Raw genomic sequence first — 20,978 nt, forward strand, 5'->3', positions numbered from 1 at the left:
TGTTGTTTTGTTTTCTAACCAAAGAAAGTTCTTATTTTTGATCTTTGGTGCAGAAGGAGAAAGTGTATGTTTCTGAATGGTTAGGACTCTTATGAATTGGATAGACTGTTTATGGATAAATAAATAATAGAGATAATTCTGATTATGTCTCCATTCTGTACTCTCTTAACCAAGGCCGGACAGTCTTGTGAAGTTGAAACTCTTATTCCACTCATCCATCGTTGCAACAAGCTCATCCTCGTAGGAGATCCTAAGCAGCTCCCTCCCACGGTCATTTCTATGGTACGTTTTTTCACATTCGTGTTGCTTTAAAGTGGAAGGGGCTTGTTTGGGTTTTTTTGTTTTGGGCGGTGGGGCGGTCTTTCTTGGATCATCATCTCTTATTTGCAGGGAAAAACAGGGAATGGCTGAGAAAAGAGAACCACTGTTGAGAGCCTTCATAGTAAAAGTCTCCAGAAATGTTCCTTTGTTCATAATGTGCTTATGTGTGTGTGACGGGAGCAGTGTGAGTGTCACAGACCAGAAGTTTAGGAGGAGGATGTCCCGTGTGCAGTGGGCTGTTACTTTGGGAAAGGCAGTGTGCAGCTGTTCTAAGGGCTGTATCTGATTTATTTTAGTAATATAAACACCAAAACAATAATAAACGTTAAAAGCAAGGAAGAAAATCCAACCTCCGGATTTATATTTAAATATGTGCAAATTTGAGGAAAACAGTATAAAGAGAAATTATTCTTACAGTAACGTTTTCAATTTTAGGATTCTGTATCCTATAGCGCAGGAAAATGCCGGCGTCCCTCACATCCTCTGAAAGGGAAGGTGGTGAAAGGAAAGAGGTTGTGGGCTGTGCTTGTGGGAAGATGAGCACCAAAGTTGTGGTCCCCTTCACTTCGTTTCTTATATCTCACTAAAGATGTCTCCTAGAAATGCACAGCAGAATCAGGATTCAGATGTTTTGGGTAATCTTCATAGGTCTAGATGACGGTTTTGAAGTTTAATGAAATTTGAGCATTTTACTGATACATAGATTATTTGTACAAATATAGAGTAGTGGCTGCATAAACAGTCCCAGAGAACAGACCAATTTCACAGCATTTCTGTTACGTTATGGAAAGAAAGCAGGTGGTTTTTGTTATTACTGTTTTTTGACTTTGGAATCATCAAAATGATAGTGCAGTTCTTTGACGTCTGAACACTAGTGCGTGACTGTTCAAGGGAGTAGCCTAGCAGCGCCCGCGTCCCTGAGTGAAAACCTTGTCCATAGGACAGAGTTGCTGTGGGGGGCTCTGCTTGTGGAGACCTAGGAGGAGCCAGCTCTGCCCTGCATTCTTTGAATAGTTGCAGTATTTCAGAAACCTACTGATTTAACTTCCTGAAGGGCCTTAGCATATGGTTAGTGAAAAGGGTTGTTGATAGGCCTCAACTTTCCTGTCTACTTTGGTGATTGATTAAAAACAGCAGAAATGAGAAAAATCCATTTGGGCTTTTCTTATTGTTGCAAAAACAATAGAGGCTTATTGAGAAAATTTCAGAAAATAATTACAAAGTTAATTTTCTCAACATGCCTTTCTAACCCTAGGGATAATTACTATGAAAAGTTTAGTGAGTATTTGAACAGTTTGTGGGCATGTGTGTGTTGACTTTTTTTCAGTCTGTGTTCATTGAGTGCCAGGCTAATTCAGGCACTGTTTTTAAGTTCTGGCGTCATGACAGTGATGAAAATAGACAAAAATCCCTGCCCTCGGGCTTCCCTGGCAGCGCAGTGGTTGAGAGTCCGCCTACCGATGCAGGGGATACAGGTTCGTGCCCCGGTCCGGGAAGATCCCACATGCCGCGGAGCGGCTGGGCCTGTGAGCCATGGCCGCTGAGCCTGCGCGTCCGGAGCCTGTGCTCCGCAGCGGGGGAGGCCACAACAGTGAGAGGCCCACATACCGCATTTTCTGGAAGTAGTTGTGTTACCTCATATAAACCATTTTCTTTTTCCCCAGAGTGAAGTAAATGAGGTTTTTTAGCTAACTTGAATAGATAAACTTTGGGGGGTATAGATGAAATTGCCAAATGTCTACTAAAAATATTCTCTTTAATTATACAAACCTATTTAATATCACATATGTAAATAATCACATGTATAAATAATATAAGTAAGAAGTAATGCCTGTTTTCTCCACTCTGATAGTTTGTGAAACAGGTTTATTAAAACTTTGCACGTACATCTTCAATGCTCATATTGTCAACATCACTCATAAAGATTGCATCATCCTAGTGGGTTTTCCAGAGCACATTTTTTGCTTCTAGATTATTTAAGATGTAATACTTTTTGAATCTTGATATGATGCTACCATTGAAAAGTATTATCCCAAGGCACGACCGTGATAACATTAAGACAGTTTTCTTCGTTTGTCATGTAAGTCACTGTGTTTCAGATCACAGGTTTGTAACCCTTTCTTGGATTTATGAAATCAACTTAGTTGCCTGTCTCCTCCACTAGAATGTAAGTTCTGTGACACTTGATCTTATTCACTGTAGACTCAGCACCCCAAATTTTAGCTGCTCGGTATGTGATGGATGGATGAAGAAATTGGTCTTTCAGAGGCTTATTTACAATGACATTCATTATTTCTAGTTGTGAGAACATAGCCCAGAAATAATTGTTAAAATCTGTGTTACAGTTCTTTGCTGCTTTTATCATCGATTCTTTCAGGTGACCCCTGTTAGCACCAAAATAGCGACAGTTGTGGTCATTCACAAGATCACATCTCGTTCATAAGCAGTATGTGGGTTTTCTAAATAAGGAGAAAATACCTTAACTTTTGTAGTCAAGCTACATGGCTTTTCTAGGGCTGGAGTCGGAAACATCTTCTTTCTCTGAATCTTTGGTTGTTGGTAATACCTTGTACATTTTAGAGCTCAGTGATTGTTTTTTTAATAGTGGGAAAAGTACAAATGAATTCTTGGAGATTATTGCTTTGTTTTCCTCCTTTCAGAAGGCCCAGGAGTATGGCTATGACCAGTCGATGATGGCCCGCTTCTACAGACTTCTGGAAGAGAACATGGAACACAACGTGATTGGCAGGCTGCCTGTCTTACAGCTCACCATTCAGTACAGGATGCACCCAGACATATGTCTCTTCCCTTCTAATTACATTTATAACAGGAACTTGAAAACAAATAGGTGAGCTCTGTTCATTGCATATTCACCTGTTTTGTTTGTAGGTTTGGCTGCTTAGGAAGAATAGCTCTTTTGTTGTGCTTTTAGGTCTTGTTATTAAAAACATAAAGGTTTAATAATTTTAATTATAAAAGTCCTATTGATTGTAGCAAATGCAGATAAAAGAAAGGGAAAAACCCAGCCCCTATTGATACTACCCAGAAGTAATCACTGGTAACATTTTGTTATATCTACTTCCAGCCCTTGTACTATGCACATCTTTTTTTACTTTTTCTCTTTTTGGCGGGGTGGGGAAGCACACCATGCTCTACATAGTATTCTGTAGCTTGCTTTTTTCACTTACTGTATTATGAGTAACTTTCCAATCATGATTATTATATTTTAATCGCATGGGTCATTCTCCCTAGTACTAGAATAGAAATGAAATTCACTTGCTACCTTTCACTAAAATATGTTATTTAAAAGTATTTAATTTTATTTAAAAAGAAGGTCCTTCTTGTCCTCTTACTTTCCCTTGCTCTCTTCCCCAGAAAGAACAAATGGTAATAATAATTCTAAAATGTTTTCTCTTATAATTTGACTTGCATTCTAAATGGTGGCTGCTCTTTTGTAGAATGACAGAGACCATTCGGTGTTCATCTGACTGGCCATTTCAACCCTACCTCGTGTTTGATGTTGGAGATGGTTCAGAAAAGCGGGATAATGAGTACGTTCTCCTTTTTCTTCAGTCCCCACTGATGGTCCCAGAATTTTTATATTGTTTCTGTTCGTATTTAAATTCAAAATATTTTCCATATAATTCTCTTTGCCTAGTGCCAGTGCACAATCATTTTCTTTTAGCTGGGTTGATAACTTCACCCTTTCAATCATAAATTACTGATGTCTTTATATATTTCAGTCTTGATTTTTTTTTTCTTAACTGGGTAATGGGGGTTATGTTACCTAACATGCGGTCAGCACTTCAGTGGATCCATGCTGAGATCACAGCTGTGAGTAAAACAGATGTGGCCCCAGTGCAAGGCTGCTGTGGTCTAACAGGGGAGACAGACATTAACCAGGCCATCACCGTGGTGATTAATGATTCTGGTTGGGTTAAGTATTGTGACGGATAAGTACAGATACAGTTGAATCAAGGTGTGAGGCAGAGGGTGGACAATACTTTCAGCATGTTGGATTGTGAATCAGGTGGTTTGTGAATGACAGCGAAAAGGAGCAGTGGTTGCTAATTAGGAAGCACCTCAGAGGAGCCAGGGCTTCTTGTGAGAGAATAAAGGAGGAGGAGCCCGGAGGCTGCATTTGTTAGCACAGATAGAAATGCCACCCCTGCATCATGACGTATGAAGAAATAGAAATTCCACCTCTGCGTCAGGAGAGAGCTGCAGAGCAAGTGGTGTCCTCCATGAGAATAAGATATTAGTTAATAGTGGTGGAGGGAGGGGCCCCTCAGTGAAGAAGTTAGAAATACGGAGCAGTTGGCTGGGGGGTTGCTCTTCCAGAGGGATTGTGGAGGTTGTAGTGGGGTCTGTTGGAATGGAGCAGCGGATTGAGAGTTTACCACATAAGTATTGTGGAGATGGATGGTCACGGGAAGAGTGTTGGCCTGAGAGGTGACCAAATAAAGCTTTCAGGTATGGAAAAGAAAGCTAGCTGACTGGCTTGTCTGTATAGTAAGTCTTGAAATTAGAACAGTGAATATTTAAGGCTTTAAAGTGAGACAGATAAGGTAGCCTCGGGAATAAAGGTGCGAGTGCAGGGCATCCCCTAGTGTGCACACATGTTGCATTTGGTATGGTGATGAGGGAACGCATTGTAGTTCAGGAGATGAGTTGGGAGTGCAGGATGAGGCCAGCAAGGACAGAGGACGTGATCCTGCTGTAGGGCCCCGTGTTTGTTCACCTCTGGGAGCCGGGTCACATTTAGTCTGTGTGGCTGCCATCCTCTCGGTCATGTGGTGCATGATCTGCATGGCCTGTGGTGGGGAATGCAGGAAGGTAGTACATCTGAAGCATTTTTCTCAGTGTTGGGAAGATGGTCAATCCTTAATGTTAGCTATTCATTAGTCATATCTCCATTATTATTATGAATACTTTCGTTCTCACTGTGGCTATCCCTATTTTAATAAGTGAAGAAACTGGTGCCTTAACATCACTTAACTCCAACCTCTTTTCTCTCATACAACTTCGTGTTTCACTGGGCAGTTATTTCTATATTTATTCATATGTACAATATTAATGGTCATTATAACAGCCTCTTTGAATCACTGCTGACTGAATAAAGATGAAACCTACCTATGTACCCTTTACTCTAGTGGAAAACAAAGTGGAACTTAACTTAGCAATTGGACTGCTATTAGTTTTGATGTGTTGTATTTTTTTTGGTCTTATTTAGCTCATATGTAAATGTTCAAGAAATAAAACTGGTAATGGAAATAATTAAACTTATGAAAGACAAAAGAAGGGAAGTTACTTTCCGAAGCGTTGGCATAATAACCCATTACAAGGCTCAGAAGATGATGATTCGGAAGGATTTGGACAAAGAGTTTGATGGAAAAGGGTGAGGCATCTCTATTTTTACAGATATTTCCAGTTTTTCCGTTGAATTAAAAAGAAGAAAGGGGATAGAAGGAAAGAAGAAAAGGAAACTTAACTCTAGGGAGTGGTCTTAGACCAAGGAGACTAGGACCCTGGCTCCATAGACTTGTGCTGGGAGGGAGTGTGGTTACACCTGTAGCCCCTGCAGATGGAGTGCCTCCTGCCAGTTCAAATGTCATGTTACACTTGACAATGGAAGTGACTGAGAAATTCTTCAGGCCTTTCCCTTTAGTTGGATGACTTGTTATCTGAATTCTAACTCTACTGAGAATCATGTATTCACGTTTTCGCTTAGAATAAATTATTTAACCCTTTTAGTGCCTTCATGTATAGGGTGAAGATCATGTTTTTGTCTCCTTTATACCTCAACAGTAAAATTAAAAATTAAATATTGGAAATCCATTAACTCAAAAGTTTCTGCACCTAGAAACACACAAAGTACCAAAATTGACTCTAGAAAAAACCAGAAACTTTGGATAGACCTATTAAACGTAAAGAGATTGAGTTAGTAATCACTTTCCAACAGAGAAAAACACAGGACCAGACTTCACTGGTGAATTCTGTCACACATTAAGAATTAACACCAGTCCTTTGCAAACGCTTCCAAAAAATAGAAGGGAAGACTTTCTAACTCATTTTATGGGGCCATTATTACCCTGATACCAAAGCCATGGAGACATCACCAGAAAAGAAAACTATGGACCAATATCCTTTATGAATATGATTGCAGAAATTCTCAACAAAATAATGGCAACTGAACTCAACAGCATATTAAAAGGATTATTTACCACAGTCAAGTGGAGTTTATCTCAGGAATGCAAGGTTGGTTCAACATAGGAAAATTAGTCAGTGTGATATACCATATTAAAGGGGGAAACCCCACATGACGGTGATCATCTGAATAAATGTGGAAAAGACATGTGACTGAATGCAGCAACCTTTCATGATAAAGATACTCAAAAAACCAGGAACAGAAGGGAACTTCCTCAACCTAATAAAGAGCATCTATGAAAAACCCACAGCTAAAACATCATACTTGATGCTAAGATGGTAAGCTTTCCCCCTATGATCAGGAGGGATGCCTCTCTCACTACTTCTGTGCAGCACTGTATTAGAAGTTCTATGCAGAGCAATTAAGCAAGAAAAGGAAATAAATGGCATCCATATTGGAAAAGAAGAAGTAAAATTGTCTCTTCACAGATGGCATAATCTGGGACTTGCCTGGTGGACCAGTGGTTAAGACTCCATGCTTCCACCACAGGGGGCATGGGTTTGATCCCTGGTCAGGGAACTAAGATCCTGCACGCCGCGTGGTCAAAAAAAAAAAATCCAAAAACAAAACCAACAAAAAAACACAAATGGCATACTCTTACATACAGAAAACCCTTAAAAAATCTATGCAAACTACTGGTCCTTATAAACAAGTTCAGCAGAGTTGTAGGGTACAAGATCAGTATACAAAAATCAGTTGTATTTCTGTACACTATAGAGAAATCTGAAAAGGAAAATTTTTTTAAATTCCATTTACAATAGCATCATAAAGAACAAAATACTTAGGAGTAAATGTAACCAAAGAAGTGTGAACTCATACACAGAAGGACAAAACGTTGTTGAAAGAATTTAAAGAACTAGATAAATGTAAAGACATTTCATGTTCATGGATCGGAAGACTTAATATTGTTAAGATGGCACCATTCCCCAGGTTGATCTACAGATTCATTGTTATCTCTGTCAAAATTCCAACTACCTTTTTTTACAGAAATGGACAAGCTTATTCTAAAATTCACATGGAAGTGCAAGAGACCCTAAATAGCTTGACAGAGAACAATGTTGGAGGGCTCACACTTCCCTCTTTCAAAATTTACTACAAAGCTATCAACACTGGTACCTGTCATAAGGGTAGACATATAGACCAATAGAATAGAAGTGAGATTCCGGAAAGAAATCCATACATTTATGGCCAATTGATTTTCAACAAGGGTGCCAAGCCTATTCATTGGGGAAAGAATAGTTTTTCAACAAATGGTGCTGGAATAACTGGATATCCACATGCAAAAGAATGAATTTAGACCCCTGTCTCACACTGTATACAATAATTAACTCAAAATGAATTAGAGCCCTGAGTCTAAGAGACAAAATTATAAAACTTATAAGGAAACAAAGGTAAATTTATATGACCTCAGATTAGGCAACAGATTCTTAGATATGATACCCAGGCACAGGTAACCAAAGGAGAAGTAAATTGGCCTTCATAAAAATTAAAAACTTATGTGTTTCAAAGGACACTATCAAAAGAGTGAAAAGACAACACACAGAGTGGGAGAAAATACTTGCAAAATATTTATCTGACAAGTCATATCCAGAATATATAAAGAAGTCATACAACTTAATAAAATGATAATCTAACTTTTTAAGTGGGCAAAGGATGTGAATAGCATTTCTCAAAAGAAGATAAACAAAAATCCAACAGGCACATGAAAAGCTGTTCCACATCATTTGTTATTAGGGAAATGCAAATCAAAACCACAATGAGGAGATATCATTTCACACCCACCAAGATGACTATCATTACAAACAAACAAACAAACAAAAAGTTTTGGCAAGGATGTGGAGAAATTGGAATACTTATACATTGCTGGTGAGAAACTGTAGAAAACAGTTTGGCAGCTCCTCTTAAAGTTGAACATAGAATTACCAGCAATTCCACTCCTAGGTACATACCTGAAAGAATTGAGAAAGGGTTCACACAAAAGCTTGTACATGAATGTTCGTAGCAGCATTATTCATGAGAGTCAAAAAGTGGAAACAACCCAAATGTGCCAAAATGGTACATAGGTAAAAAGTAAATTGTGTATCTGTACAAGCGAATAGACAGTCGTGGAAGGAATGAAGTACTGTTACCAGTCTACGACATGGAAGAACCTTGAAAACATTGTGCTAGGTGAAGGAAGCCCAACACAGAAGGTCCCATATTTTATGATTCCATTTATATGAAATTTCCCATGTAGAAAAGTCCATAGAGACAGACAGTAGATTAGTGGTTGCCAGGGCCTGGGGAGGGGGAGACAGAGACTGATGGCAGATAGGCACAGGGCTTCTCTCCTGGGTGATGGACATGCTATGAAATCAGATAGCGGTGATGACTGCACACTGTAGTGAATGGACTCAACACCACCAAATGGTGTGCTTTAAAATGGTGAATTCTGTGTTATGTGAATTCTACTCCAGTTTAAAAAGATAGCATTAAAAAAGTAAGAAATACTACTGTGTAAATATGTATATTTAATAATTATCTTTTTTCAGTAAATATGTTTCTCTCTTCATAAATAGGCCAGCAGAAGTAGATACCGTGGATGCCTTCCAGGGTCGTCAGAAAGATTGTATTATTGTTACATGTGTCAGAGCAAATGCCATGCAAGGCTCAATTGGGTGGGTAACTGTCATTATTGATTCTTTGCTTGTTTATGATCCAGAGTTAGATCTTTTTAATCACTGTTAGAGAATACCATCATTTGCTCTATTTTCTTATATAAAAAATTGAGTAATATCGTGAAGGTTTCTTTTTTAAGTTGTGAAGTTGATCCACTGTTAGGTCTGCTTCTCTTGGTACCTTGTGTATTAACCCATGTCACAGTGTGAATCTTTTCACTTGATAAGAGTGAAACGATTATTGAATCCAGTGTATTTTGCAGGGGCATATTTCTCTCCATGGCATGTGTCATAATTGATCTACTGTCATATTTTTAGGATCTTTTAAGGCTTAAAAATCATACCATTAAAATTTCCAATATCTCATCCAAGTCAGAATAGGAAATCGACAGACAGATGCATCACTTTGAAGAAAAGCACTGGGCATCTTGTTTGTTTGCTGTCCTTAATGCGAATTGCTTCTGTGCCAGGTCCTGCACCATGACCTTAAAGCAGGAGCCCAAGAAAAGCTGTCTGAAACGCCTGTGTCTCACCTACACTGGACATGCCGAGTCTTTCTGAAGAAAGAAGTAACTTTTTTTTTCCCTTCTATTGCTTAGGTTTCTGGCAAGTTTGCAGAGATTGAATGTCACCATCACACGAGCCAAGTACAGCCTCTTCATCCTGGGACATTTGAGGACCCTGATGGTAGGTACATTCTAGAGGACCAGAGAACTCCAGAGTTTGCTCATCATGACTGATACCGGGTTGAGGTTTTGTTTTTATTTTTCATCAAAGTGGAAATGATTTCGAGGCTACAGACAATAATGAGCCTCTTCCCCCTGGTTGTTATGTCCTCCCGCAGCTTCTTCCTGGGAGCTTTTATAATGCCTAAACCGCTCACCCTTTCTTAGCCCAAGACCCAGGTATCCGTAATGTACTCTCAAGATGACCTTTAAAAAAATTGTATCTACATCGTACAATTGTTAAGAAGACATGTAAACCCATATATGTAAAGTGCTAGAAGATTGGTTAGCACTTAGTAAACACTCAGTAAATGTGGCTGTTAGCCTAGCTTAATGCCAGAGAGAGGGGGAATTTGCAGGAGAGTACTTGGATCTTCATTTCTGTCTTGACACTTACAGCAGCACTGCTTGCTGTTTCCCTTGAGGGGTGAGTGGCATCAGAGCTCGTCCATCCGTACAGATACTCCTCTAGAAGGAGGGGCAAGTTTACATCTGTAGTCGACAAATAGTACAGCTTAATTTGGTGAATCACAGCTAGATAAAGCATATATTTGCTGCCTGTCTCATTAGGTGTAATAACTCAGTTTCTCTAATTTCTGTATTTAACAAAGTCATTGTTTTATCTCAGGAGAGGTGCCAACTCAGTAGGTTTTTCCCCTGTTTTGGTTAGTTCCACCAGAGGGCGCCCAAATACAATCTTTCTCATTCAGCTCTTACCTAGATCTCTGGTCTTCAACCTTTGTTGTTTGTGTACCCCCTTGAAAGAATGTTTAAAAGCTGTGTATCCTCCGTTTTTAAGTTTATATTGAAAATTTTTCATCGTTAAGTGTTGATAAAGATTTTGTTTCTAATGTATTGTAAATATTTGACATTTTAAAATAAAGCTATTAAAAATAAATCCATTATGCCACTCTTGAATATATCCAGTGGAATAGAGAGCAGTGTTATTCTTTCTGCTCTTTAAAATTGAATTGCCATTTATACTGTTGAGGATAAAATTCAGTGGGGGTAGTTTATATATTTTCATAATTAAAAGCCTTTCTGTTAATATGACTATTAGGCTTTCCTGCCACAAAAAATTTACATGTAAATTTGAAAGTTTAAAGAATTGGTTTTCATAACGATTTAGGGAAACTGTGTAAAGGGTGTGTGGAACCTCTGGACTGTTTTGGTAACTTCCTATGAATCTATAGTTACCTCAAAGAGTTTTTTTTTTTAATTATTTTTCCTGTGACCACAAGGATCTGAGTATTAATGAACGATCCCTTGTCAGTTGAGTAACGTATTAACAATGATTATTTCCACACAGTTGAGTTTTGATAATGTTCAAACCCGAAAAGTAAAATGTTTATAGAGCTGTGTCTCTTAGATGCCCTGATTGCAGGAGCCTTCATGGGCACCCCTCTGTTTACCACCCCCTCTATTTGACACCCAGGCGTGTTTACCTCCCCTAGCTGTGTGCCCTGTGGTCAGATTTGGGACAGGTGAGAGTTGTGGTTGTGAAGGATGGAGTGGAAGGGCAGAAAAGCCCCAGGAGGACATAGGGAACTGGGGTTTGGAAGCTGAGGTTTGGAAATTGATTCCCAGAAAACGTGCTCACATCCCCCCGAGGAAGTCTCTGTGAGCCCCAGAGTCACCGTCACGCAGGTTTGAAGACCACTGACGTCTAGCTGCGGTATAGACGTTATTATCTTCACTCTGGGAAGCCAGTGTGACAAAAAGAGACCGACAGAACAGAATAGAAAAACTTCCAGTTTATCATTTGGTCTTTGCAGTCCAACTTACGTATTTGTCCTTGGGCTTCCCCCGCCCCAGCCTCTTTTTTTTTTTGGTTCTTCAGCCCAGTTTCCCTTATGGAGATAGAATCGGTGATTAAGGCTCTTGGTTTCCTCTGAGAAATCAAGACTAATAGCCCTTTCTCAGAACTGTTTTTGTGATCTAGGGATTGGATTAAACAGCAAGTTTAGGTGCAGTGGAATTGGCAGAAATAGCAGCAAGGCCATCTGCTTTACATCTGCGTTCCAGCCACAGGGCAGGACGCTCAAGAGCTCTCCTGAGTCAGGGAGATCTGAGCCTGGTCCTGCTTCCACGCACCTTCCTGGTGCATGCGGTCACCATACCGAGCACTTGATTTACATGACTTACTTTAAAAGACCCTGTGAGGTCTGCATTGCCACCATAGTTTATCAAATCCAAGGAGCCAATAGTTATATAATGTGCATCATTATTTTATGTTCTACTATTGAACTGTGACACTTTATTTTCACTTAGAATTTTTGTTTTATAGTTACTGAAAGAGCTCTTTTAGACTTTAGACAGATTTTTATTGGGTTGGCCAGAAGGTTCATTTGGGTTTTTCTGTAACATCTGAATGAACTTTTTGGCCAACCCAGTGTCATACCACTCTTGTTCATACATAGGAAAAACAGCAAAATAGGTAGACTAAGACACCCCTGAAAGCATCTCACTTTCAGACTAACACTCTGGTCGTCCCCATTCACCATCCCATGTACCCTTGCTCACGCTCGAACCGTTCCCTGTGCAGTCAGAGGCATCTCATGAGAGGGCCCCACTGTGGTCCCGGGGTTTTTTCCAACTTCTGATCTCCATTCTCCAAGTTGTAGTGCTGATACTTTCTTGTCTTATCTGAAGATGTCTGTGGAAAGATTTTTCAGGCAAGAGCCAGGACTCATGCTTTTTAAAAGTGGTTTGTTGACTAAAAGTCAAGAGGTTGTAGTTGCCCAGCCATGAATTCCTCCAGGATTACATACATGGAAACTGCTGCCTGGCCAAGAGGCACCCCAAAGTCAGAAATGGTAAAATGTGAAAATAAAGCGCATTTTATTTATTTTATTTTATTTCAAAGCACATTTTAGAGTCATTTAAATAAAATACTATTCATAGTTTACAGTGAGGAAACAGGCTCAGAGAGGTCAAGTGACTTGACCAAGGTCACACAGCAGGTCAGTACTATGTATGCAGCTTCACTGCTATACCCTTACCCACCTTCATGAACAGTGCAGGAGCCCCCATGAGGGGAGCGATCCTTTTCTTCTCTTTCCTTCAGTCTCCATCTTTTTTCCTCCCTCATACTCTCTCTTTCTTCTGTCTAAAGAGGCCCAAGTTCTGATGGTTGTAAAGAAGCAATTTATTGCTGAGGAAACTCTAAAAGGAAGAGAGGAGAGATGCGTGAGTTGGGTTTTTGTTTTGTTTTTCCGTTTAGATGTGCTTTTCATAATTTAAGTTCTTCTAGAAAAGACACAAAAGTGGGACAATATCTTTGGAATAGTTATCTCAGTGGATTAAGATGGCTTAGCCCTTTGGAGTTTGGGAAGCCTTTGGGAATTTGATGAAAGCTATGGACCTCTTTCTAGAACAGTCAGTATACACTCAAAAGTTAGAGCTTTCTGAAACCCAGCCTTCCTCTTCCAGAATGTTAGCCTTGGCCGGAGGCAGGCAAGTCTCTAGGATCAGCAGTGTCAAAGGGAACTTGGTGGGATGACGGAGCCCTTCTGTGTCTGTGTTGTCCAGGATACTAACCCTAGTCACATGTGGCTGCTGAGCACTTGAAATGTGGCTGGTGCAACTGAGGAAATGAATTTTAAATTTTATTTAATTGAAGATTAAATAGCTACATGAGGCTACCGGCAGTTGGTACAGATTTGCATGACAGCTAATTCACCACGTGGCCTGAGTAACAGTGGTAAAATGGTGGAAGTTCTTTCTTAGAGGTGGTGCCCAGTGTTCTTTTCTAGCAGCGTGGCTTTATAGTTCTGTATTCCACCGTATTTTTCCTTTCAGCCTTGTCTAACAAGTAATGGATTCTTGAAAATCTGTTCACGAAAGTATACTTACTATTTGTTCAGAAGTGAAAGCTGGAACCTCTGCTTCCCAAGCATATGAGTGTTTCTTTGGGATGTAATTTTTTTCCTTCTCTTTGTTTCAAGGAAAACCAGCATTGGAACCACCTGATTCAGAATGCGCAGAAGCGTGGTGCCATTATTAAGACTTGCGACAAAAACTATAGACACGATGCAATGAAGATTCTGAAACTCAAGCCCGTACTGCAGAGAAGTCTGACTCACCCTCTTGCTATCACCCCAGAGGTGTCCAGACCCCAGGGCGGAGTGCCCAGCAACAAGCTAGACAGTGAATTAGCCATGATGTCTCTTGCTTCTTCCCTGTACCCTTCACCCTCTGACTCCAAAGAAGCCACTGTCACTGTTACTGCAAAGGACCCTGAAAGGCCACCCATTCAGGACTGGCTTCGGGACCCACGACTGCTTAAGAGGATGGGCTTGGGCTGTGAAGCCAGCGGGAAATGCCTCAGTGAGCTGCAGCCCTCGAGCCCCCAGTATCCCGGAGCAACGCCTCCCTCTGGAGAGCCAGGCTCCCCCAGAAGTCACCAGGATCCGACCAGTATCGGGCAGCAGCCCCCCGCCAAGGCTGCTGCTGTGAACAACCACAGACCTCACACGCAGTGCGACCCTCCAGCTGCTAGTACCGATGCTTCCACGAGTAAGAGAAAATGTGCCCAGGGAGGGGAGGCACTCAGCCACAGGAGGGAGACCAGGGCCTTCACCGAGGGGGATCAGGAGAGGCGTGGCTCTCTGAGCCACCACACAAAGAGGAACTCAGGCTGGGACGAGAGGGGACTGGAGGAGGAGGACAGTTGCTTGAAGAAGAGGAAACTTTTATAGTGGAGCCAAATGAGACTGTCAGCCACAAGCATTACTGCAAACTTGAGATAACCAGCTAGTAGGACTGTCCAGATAAGATTACTTTTTTCCTTAAAGGAGTTTGTGTGCTGTTGGAAAACAGAAAATGTATCCTAACACATGGGCCTCTTGGTCATCTTCAGTACTTTTTGTCAGTTGCAAAAGCTTTCAGAAGGCATTTGTGTATCAGTAATAATGTCCTCGAAGACTTAAAATGTTGATCTCTTGTTCTTCTGTAGAAAAGGTCAGACTGGAGAGGATGCTGTAAAAGTTGGAATGTATATTTGTATAGCAAATAACAGAATCCTCTTAAAATTTAATCTGGTAGACAGCTTTTCTTTCCCCTGCTTAAAATGTGAATCATTTTCAACGGAACAAACCTTATATTAAAAAAAGGGAGGAGGGCAGGTCCTTTCAAAGATTGTTGTAGCAAACAGATGTCTTTAACAGCCCAGGCGGCCTGAGAGAAGCAAGTCAGTGCATTGGGTCAGAGTCCTGTTAAACCAACTGGAGTGTCCTGGGCAAGACCCTGGGAAGCAGAGCTCTGTTAGGTGAAGTTCCACTCCTGCACCTTTTTAGACGAGGCACCTTGGCACAGGATGTTACATTTCTGTGATGAGTTCGTCTGCCCATTGTAGTCAGCACATAGTTCTCTAGCTAAAATTCTCATTCTTCGTGAGATAGAAGAATGTGAGATGAAAGAATAATTCTTAAAATGTCATTCAGATGCCCCCAGCATATTGTGAATTTCCTGCAACTGGTGGGTTACAAATCCAGTGGTTGCCAAGTATTAGATCAGTGCTGGGGTGGCTTGTGGAAGCCTGTAGATCGCCAAGAGAATCCAACTCATGAAAAGCTGGATGTTTAGCATCTTCCCAAGGGATTCTGGTCACCAGGCAGCTTGGGAACCAGGTAGGGCAGACCAGGTACAATATTTTAGGCAGGAGAGAAACATCCTCTAAAAAGCAAAGGATGGCAGAGGAGTGCAAATACGTGGAGTTGAGGACAGGGAGAAAGTTGACAGATTGCCTGTCATCTTTGGAAACCATCGTAAGTGACGCAAATACACGGCTGTGGTGGAAGATCTGGTTAGAGGGGTTGTGCTTCTGTGAAAGGAGGTGGCCACGGTGGGTGGCGATTTGAGAGACTTGACGGAGGGCAGGGCTGCCTAATGTCAAAGTCCAGTTTTCCAAGCGCACACACACTGATGTTGAGGTATCACAGACTGAGAATCTGTGTTAGTAACAGTTGACCATTGTTTGAACTAGCGGTCTGTAGTGAATGCTTTGCAGCCCTAGTTAATTTGGGGGAGAAAGCACGCATTCCTGAAGATGAATGTGCACCATCTGAAACTTTTTCAGTCATCTGCTTTTTAAGCAAAAAGGGCTTTGTGTTCATCAGGAATTCTACTGAAGCAGGTTATTAAGAGCTTTAAAAAAAAAAATGGTTGCCAAAGGTTTAAGCATGCTACTTCTTTGTTACCCTCGTCCCTCCCTCTGGTTTCCAGACCTCTGCTGATGGGATTGAACACTCCTGTCACTCGGGGAGCACGTGCTCTGTCCCCACAGTCAACCCCTGCTCCCCGTTGACGGAGGCGGGCTGAGCCCCACTCTGGGTCAGGGGCTTCGTAAGCTTCCTGCCTGGCCTTTGGCAAGAAAGCTCATTGTTTAAGTTTACTTTCCTGCTATCTTGGTAAAATGCTTCATTTAGCAGACACTTGTAGTGACAAGTTAGAGAATCTGAACCCTGTAAGCTTACAGAAGAGGCACGCTGGAAAGAGCTGGGGTCAGGAATTCCTCCCACTCCGCTCACACAACACATGAATTAAGTGCTCCCCACCGTACGTACTTTGCTGCCCCACCCAAACGATGTTATTTCCAGTTAAGTCTGGTGCCTGTCCTCACACGTTGTGTTCACTTCTGGTTCACCTTCCACCTAGTAGTCTGGTAACGCGAGAATTAGTGCATCATCCCTTGTAATGAGCAAGCCTGTGTGTGTCCTGACAGCCTCTCCCAGCAGGAAACAGTCATACCTGACGTTGCATTGGAATCGATGTGTGGTTCCAGTTGGTGCATGTATTTGCATGAAGCATTTCATATGTACAGTGTGGCCTTTCCTGCTGTGGCTGTCACAGGAGTGTTGTTGATCGGTGGTTAACCTTACTGCAGGTGAAAGATACGGCTGTTCGTTTCGTCCTTGCTGTGGCATTATAAGAAAGTGGCCTTCTTTCGATCTTCGTTCTTTCAACATGAATATATTCTACTTAAAAATTTGTTTTGGGGCTTCCCTGGTGGCACAGTGGTTGAGAGTCCGCCTGCCGATGCAGGGGACACAGGTTCGTGCCCCGGTCCGGGAAGATCCCACATGCCGCGGAGCGGCTGGGCCCGTGAGCCATGGCCGCTGAGCCTGTGCATCCGGAGCCTGTGCTCCGCAACGGGAGAGGCCACAACAGTGAGAGGCCCGCGTACCGCAAAAAAAAAAAAAAATTTGTTTTGCTTCTTTGTATATAATTTGCCTTGGATTTACTGTGCACAGTTTATTTAGTTCTGTGTTTTCATGTATTATCAGGAACAAATTTGGTAAGTACATGTGATTAACCTCCTGTAAATGAATTTTATAACAAAATTGTACTAAACTATTTTCTAAAGTTAGTTGTGCAGATTGATAATTTTTTGGCTGTAGTTTTGGTTCTTTCTATGCTCTGAATTCCTAGCTGGGATTTGGCAAGCAATAGCCCTGTTGTCTTTGTTAAAACCTGAACATTAAGAGAAAATGGCAGAATTAAAAGTGGAAACAAGAAAACTGACGTGGGTTAGGAGTTATGTGTTTTTGAATGAAGGTTCAAGGTACTTCCCAGATACTCCATTTTAGTCTGCCATTAGATTTATTTTATGCCAAAATTACCTGGTGGGGATTTGTTTTATTCAGGTTTCTCATCCAGTCTGCACCCCCAGCTCTCCTTGCTTCTCAGGTGTTCTTGGAATCTTACCCGTAAGGTTGCAGGGTGCACTGTGGCTACTTGTGGTGTCAGTTACACATTGACGTTTGGTCCAGAAACGCACGCTCACCTCCAGGCTAAGATTGGGGAGCGGGTGAGAGAGGAGGGACGGATGAACAGTGACCCACGAAAGGAGCTCCCAGGGCACCAATGGGGGTGCAGGGAAGAGATGGCCAAGTTGGGGGTCACCACTGCTTGTTACAAAAGTACAACTCGTGTTATAAAAGCAGTGGCTTCAGGGGGCGCAGTCAGATGTGCTGTGCTCCGCCAGCCCATGGGCACCGCCAGCTTCGCTGGGCCTCCCGCTCATTCCGGATGGAGGCACCAGCCACCCACGAGGGTAAAGTGACGTACGTGTTCTGGGGCGAGATCAACTTGCCAAGTGACCTGATGGGAGGTGAGCGCTGTGCGATGGCCATTTTATTTGTGGAATTCGCTCCTGCAGCAGCTGGAGCAGTGGTTTTTAAAGTCCCTCCTGACCAACACACGCGCTGTCACCACCATCTCCTGGGTTTCGCCATTTATTGTTTGAGGAATAAATAATTCAGGGAGGAAACTAAAATTTAGCTTCAGCTTAAATAGAATTTCCAATGTTTTGCAGCACCGTGAAGGCGGGTTCTGTACACAGGAGATCCCTCCATAACTCTGAAAGGACCTGAGTTATCGTCACCCCGTCCTGCTGTACAGAAGGCATTTGCCAAGTCAAATGGCGTAAATGGTGTCTGCAGTTGGACGGTGCTCGGAACCACAGGAGCTGCCTTTGTGCTCTCTTCGTTAGAGCTTGGGCCCAGCCGTGCTGGTGGACACTGTTGCCTTTGGTCTAAGCAGCATTGCTGCCAATCAAATTGTTAGTAGTTTTCAGCCTGGGAGGTGCGCTTTAGAGTCACCTGGGGGAACTTCGGAAAAATTCCCACTCCCGGGCCCTACTCTAGAATTCCTGATTTCATGGGTATGGGGGCAAGTACTTGTGGCCTTGTTCTTTTTTAAACTTAAGCTTAAACTCACTCTCGGGTGTTTCTGTCGAGTGGCCAGCCTTGCAGCCTGGCTCCTAAGGGTTCAGGAGGAAAGGGGAGCAGCCTTGGGGCCCATCGGGGTCACGTCTGCCTTCCTCAGTAATGGTCCCCCCACAGGGGCCCTGAGTGGGGCAAGGCCCACCACCAAAAGCCATCTGGCCATCTCTGCTTTTGTTCAGAAGGAGATTCCCAAGGGCTGCACAGTGGGGCTGGGGAAGGAGGTCTGGGAATATATCCAGAGAAAACCATAATTCGAAAAGATGCGTGCACCCTGATGTTTATTGCAGCGCTATTTACAATAGCCAAGGCATGGAAGCAACCTAAATGTCCATCCCCAGAGGAGTGGATCAAGAAGATGTGGTACGTATATACAATGGAGTATTACTCGGCCATAAAAAAAGAACGAAATAATGCCATTTGCAGCAACATGCATGGACTTAGAGATGGTCATACTGAGTGAAGTAAGTCAGAGACAAATATCACATGATGTCGCTTATATGTGGAATCTACAAAAATGGTACAAATGAACTTTTTACAAAACAGAAATAGAGTCACAGATGTAGAAAACAAACTTATGGTTACTGGGGGGAAGGGGAGGGGGAGGGATAAATTGGGAGATTGGGATTGACATGTACACACTACTACGTATAAAATAGGTAACTAATAAGGACCTGCTGTATAGCACAGGGAACTCTTCTCATTAGTCTGTAACGGCCTATATGGGAAAAGAATCTTAAAAAGAATGGATATATGTATATGTATAACTGATTTGTTTTGCTGTACAGCAGAAACTAACACAACATTTAAAATCAACTATACTCCCATAAAAGTTTTAAAAAAACACAAAACAAAAACCACACTGCCACCATTCAGGTCACAGGGACATCTTATCTTGGTTCCTCTGGTCAGAGGGATGGGTTTTCTATGAGGATTTTCCCACAGTCCCCACTCACAGGGGCCTCTTCTCCTGGTCCTCCAGAAAACTACGAAACATTGCTGCTGCTTCCTTTACCAAATACCCCCCTGGTCATTGCAAGTATCTGAAATAGTTAATTCTGATCTTTCTTTATAGTCTACTGCCATAAAAAGGAAGGCATAAGGGCATCACTCTTCTTTTTAAAGTGCATTTATAAATGAAATCTATTTTTAAAAATTTTTTTAATTAAACTTTTTAAAAGAAAAAATTGGAAATTTTTATTTGAGCCAAATTTGAGGATTATAACCCAGGAAGAGCATCTCAGAAAGCTCTGAGGACTGTTCCCTAATTTTCTTTTTAAGCCCTTTAATTGCCACCTCTTCTAGTATTTAAACTGATCTAGTGAATCTAATAAACTCATAAACATGGTGAATCTCTAGTTCTTTTTAAAAATACCATTTACATACATACACTAATATGTATAAAATGGATAACTAATAAGAACCTGCTATATAAGAAAATAAAATTCAAAATATAAAAGAAACCAGAAAGGGGCTTCCCTGGCGGCGCAGTGGTTGAGAGTCCGCCTGCCAATGCAGGGGACACGGGTTCGTGCCCCGGTCCGGGAAGATCCCACATGCCACAGAGTGGCTGGGCCTGTGAGCCATGGCCGCTGAGCCTGTGCTCCCCAACGGGAGAGGCCACAACAGTGAGAGGCCTGCGTACCGCAAAAAAAAAAAAAAAAAAAAGAAACCAGAAAACCTGAGGTTTCTTTTCCTCATATCAAAAAATAATAATAATAAAATAAATAACATTTAATACAATGTTCTTAAACTTTTCCATTTAATCCTAAACTGAGTTATTTAGTAGGTTTCTATTTGAAATAACAAAACTAATCTGACATGAATATGCCAAATTCTCTTAAATGTTAACACTTGAGCCGTCAAATACACTTTAAGTAACATACAATTTGATATAAAAACATCACTATCGTTTTAATTTACTACATCATCTCAGGCTTAATTTTCAGTCTTTACAAAGTTAGAAAGCAGCCACTAAGGGAAGTTTTCCTCTTCCTGCGTGAATTAAGGTTGGCATCCCAAGCAAGTTAAAAAACAAATACGTGACCTGGGGACGGTTTATGTCCACAGTGATTCTCAGACCACTGATTGGCACAGACCTGGCTCTTAAAACTTTTGTGAAATAAATCACACACATCAGAGTGTATATAAGACCGACGTAAAAGGAAAGACATAATAAAATAGACACCCGTGTACCCCCCCCCCATCATAAGAAACGGCACTGCTGACACCTGGAAAGGTCACTCCATGTTTCTTCCAAACACTCCTCCCCACCACCCCCCTCCACCTAGTTGTAACCCGAATTCTGAGTTCTGTAGTTTGTATAAAGTTTCACTGCACA

At 41.7% G+C, this 20,978-nt stretch overlaps 1 protein-coding gene across 1 annotated transcript in view; it reads left to right on the plus strand.

Annotated features, from left to right (window-relative positions):
* Positions 1 to 17,426, plus strand: part of SETX (senataxin) — a 75,087-nt gene extending 57,661 nt beyond the window's left edge. The window contains 7 exon segments of the mRNA XM_081236344.1: positions 175 to 282; positions 2,982 to 3,169; positions 3,780 to 3,872; positions 5,555 to 5,719; positions 9,088 to 9,186; positions 9,786 to 9,873; positions 13,859 to 17,426. Coding sequence (XP_081092470.1) covers positions 175 to 282; positions 2,982 to 3,169; positions 3,780 to 3,872; positions 5,555 to 5,719; positions 9,088 to 9,186; positions 9,786 to 9,873; positions 13,859 to 14,611 — 1,494 coding nt within the window. The 3' untranslated portion in view covers positions 14,612 to 17,426.
* The last annotated feature ends 3,552 nt before the right edge of the window (positions 17,427 to 20,978 follow it).

Source organism: Mesoplodon bidens, assembly GCF_964165515.1.
Source record: "Mesoplodon bidens genome assembly, chromosome: 6".
NCBI classification, from domain to species: domain Eukaryota; kingdom Metazoa; phylum Chordata; class Mammalia; order Artiodactyla; family Ziphiidae; genus Mesoplodon; species Mesoplodon bidens.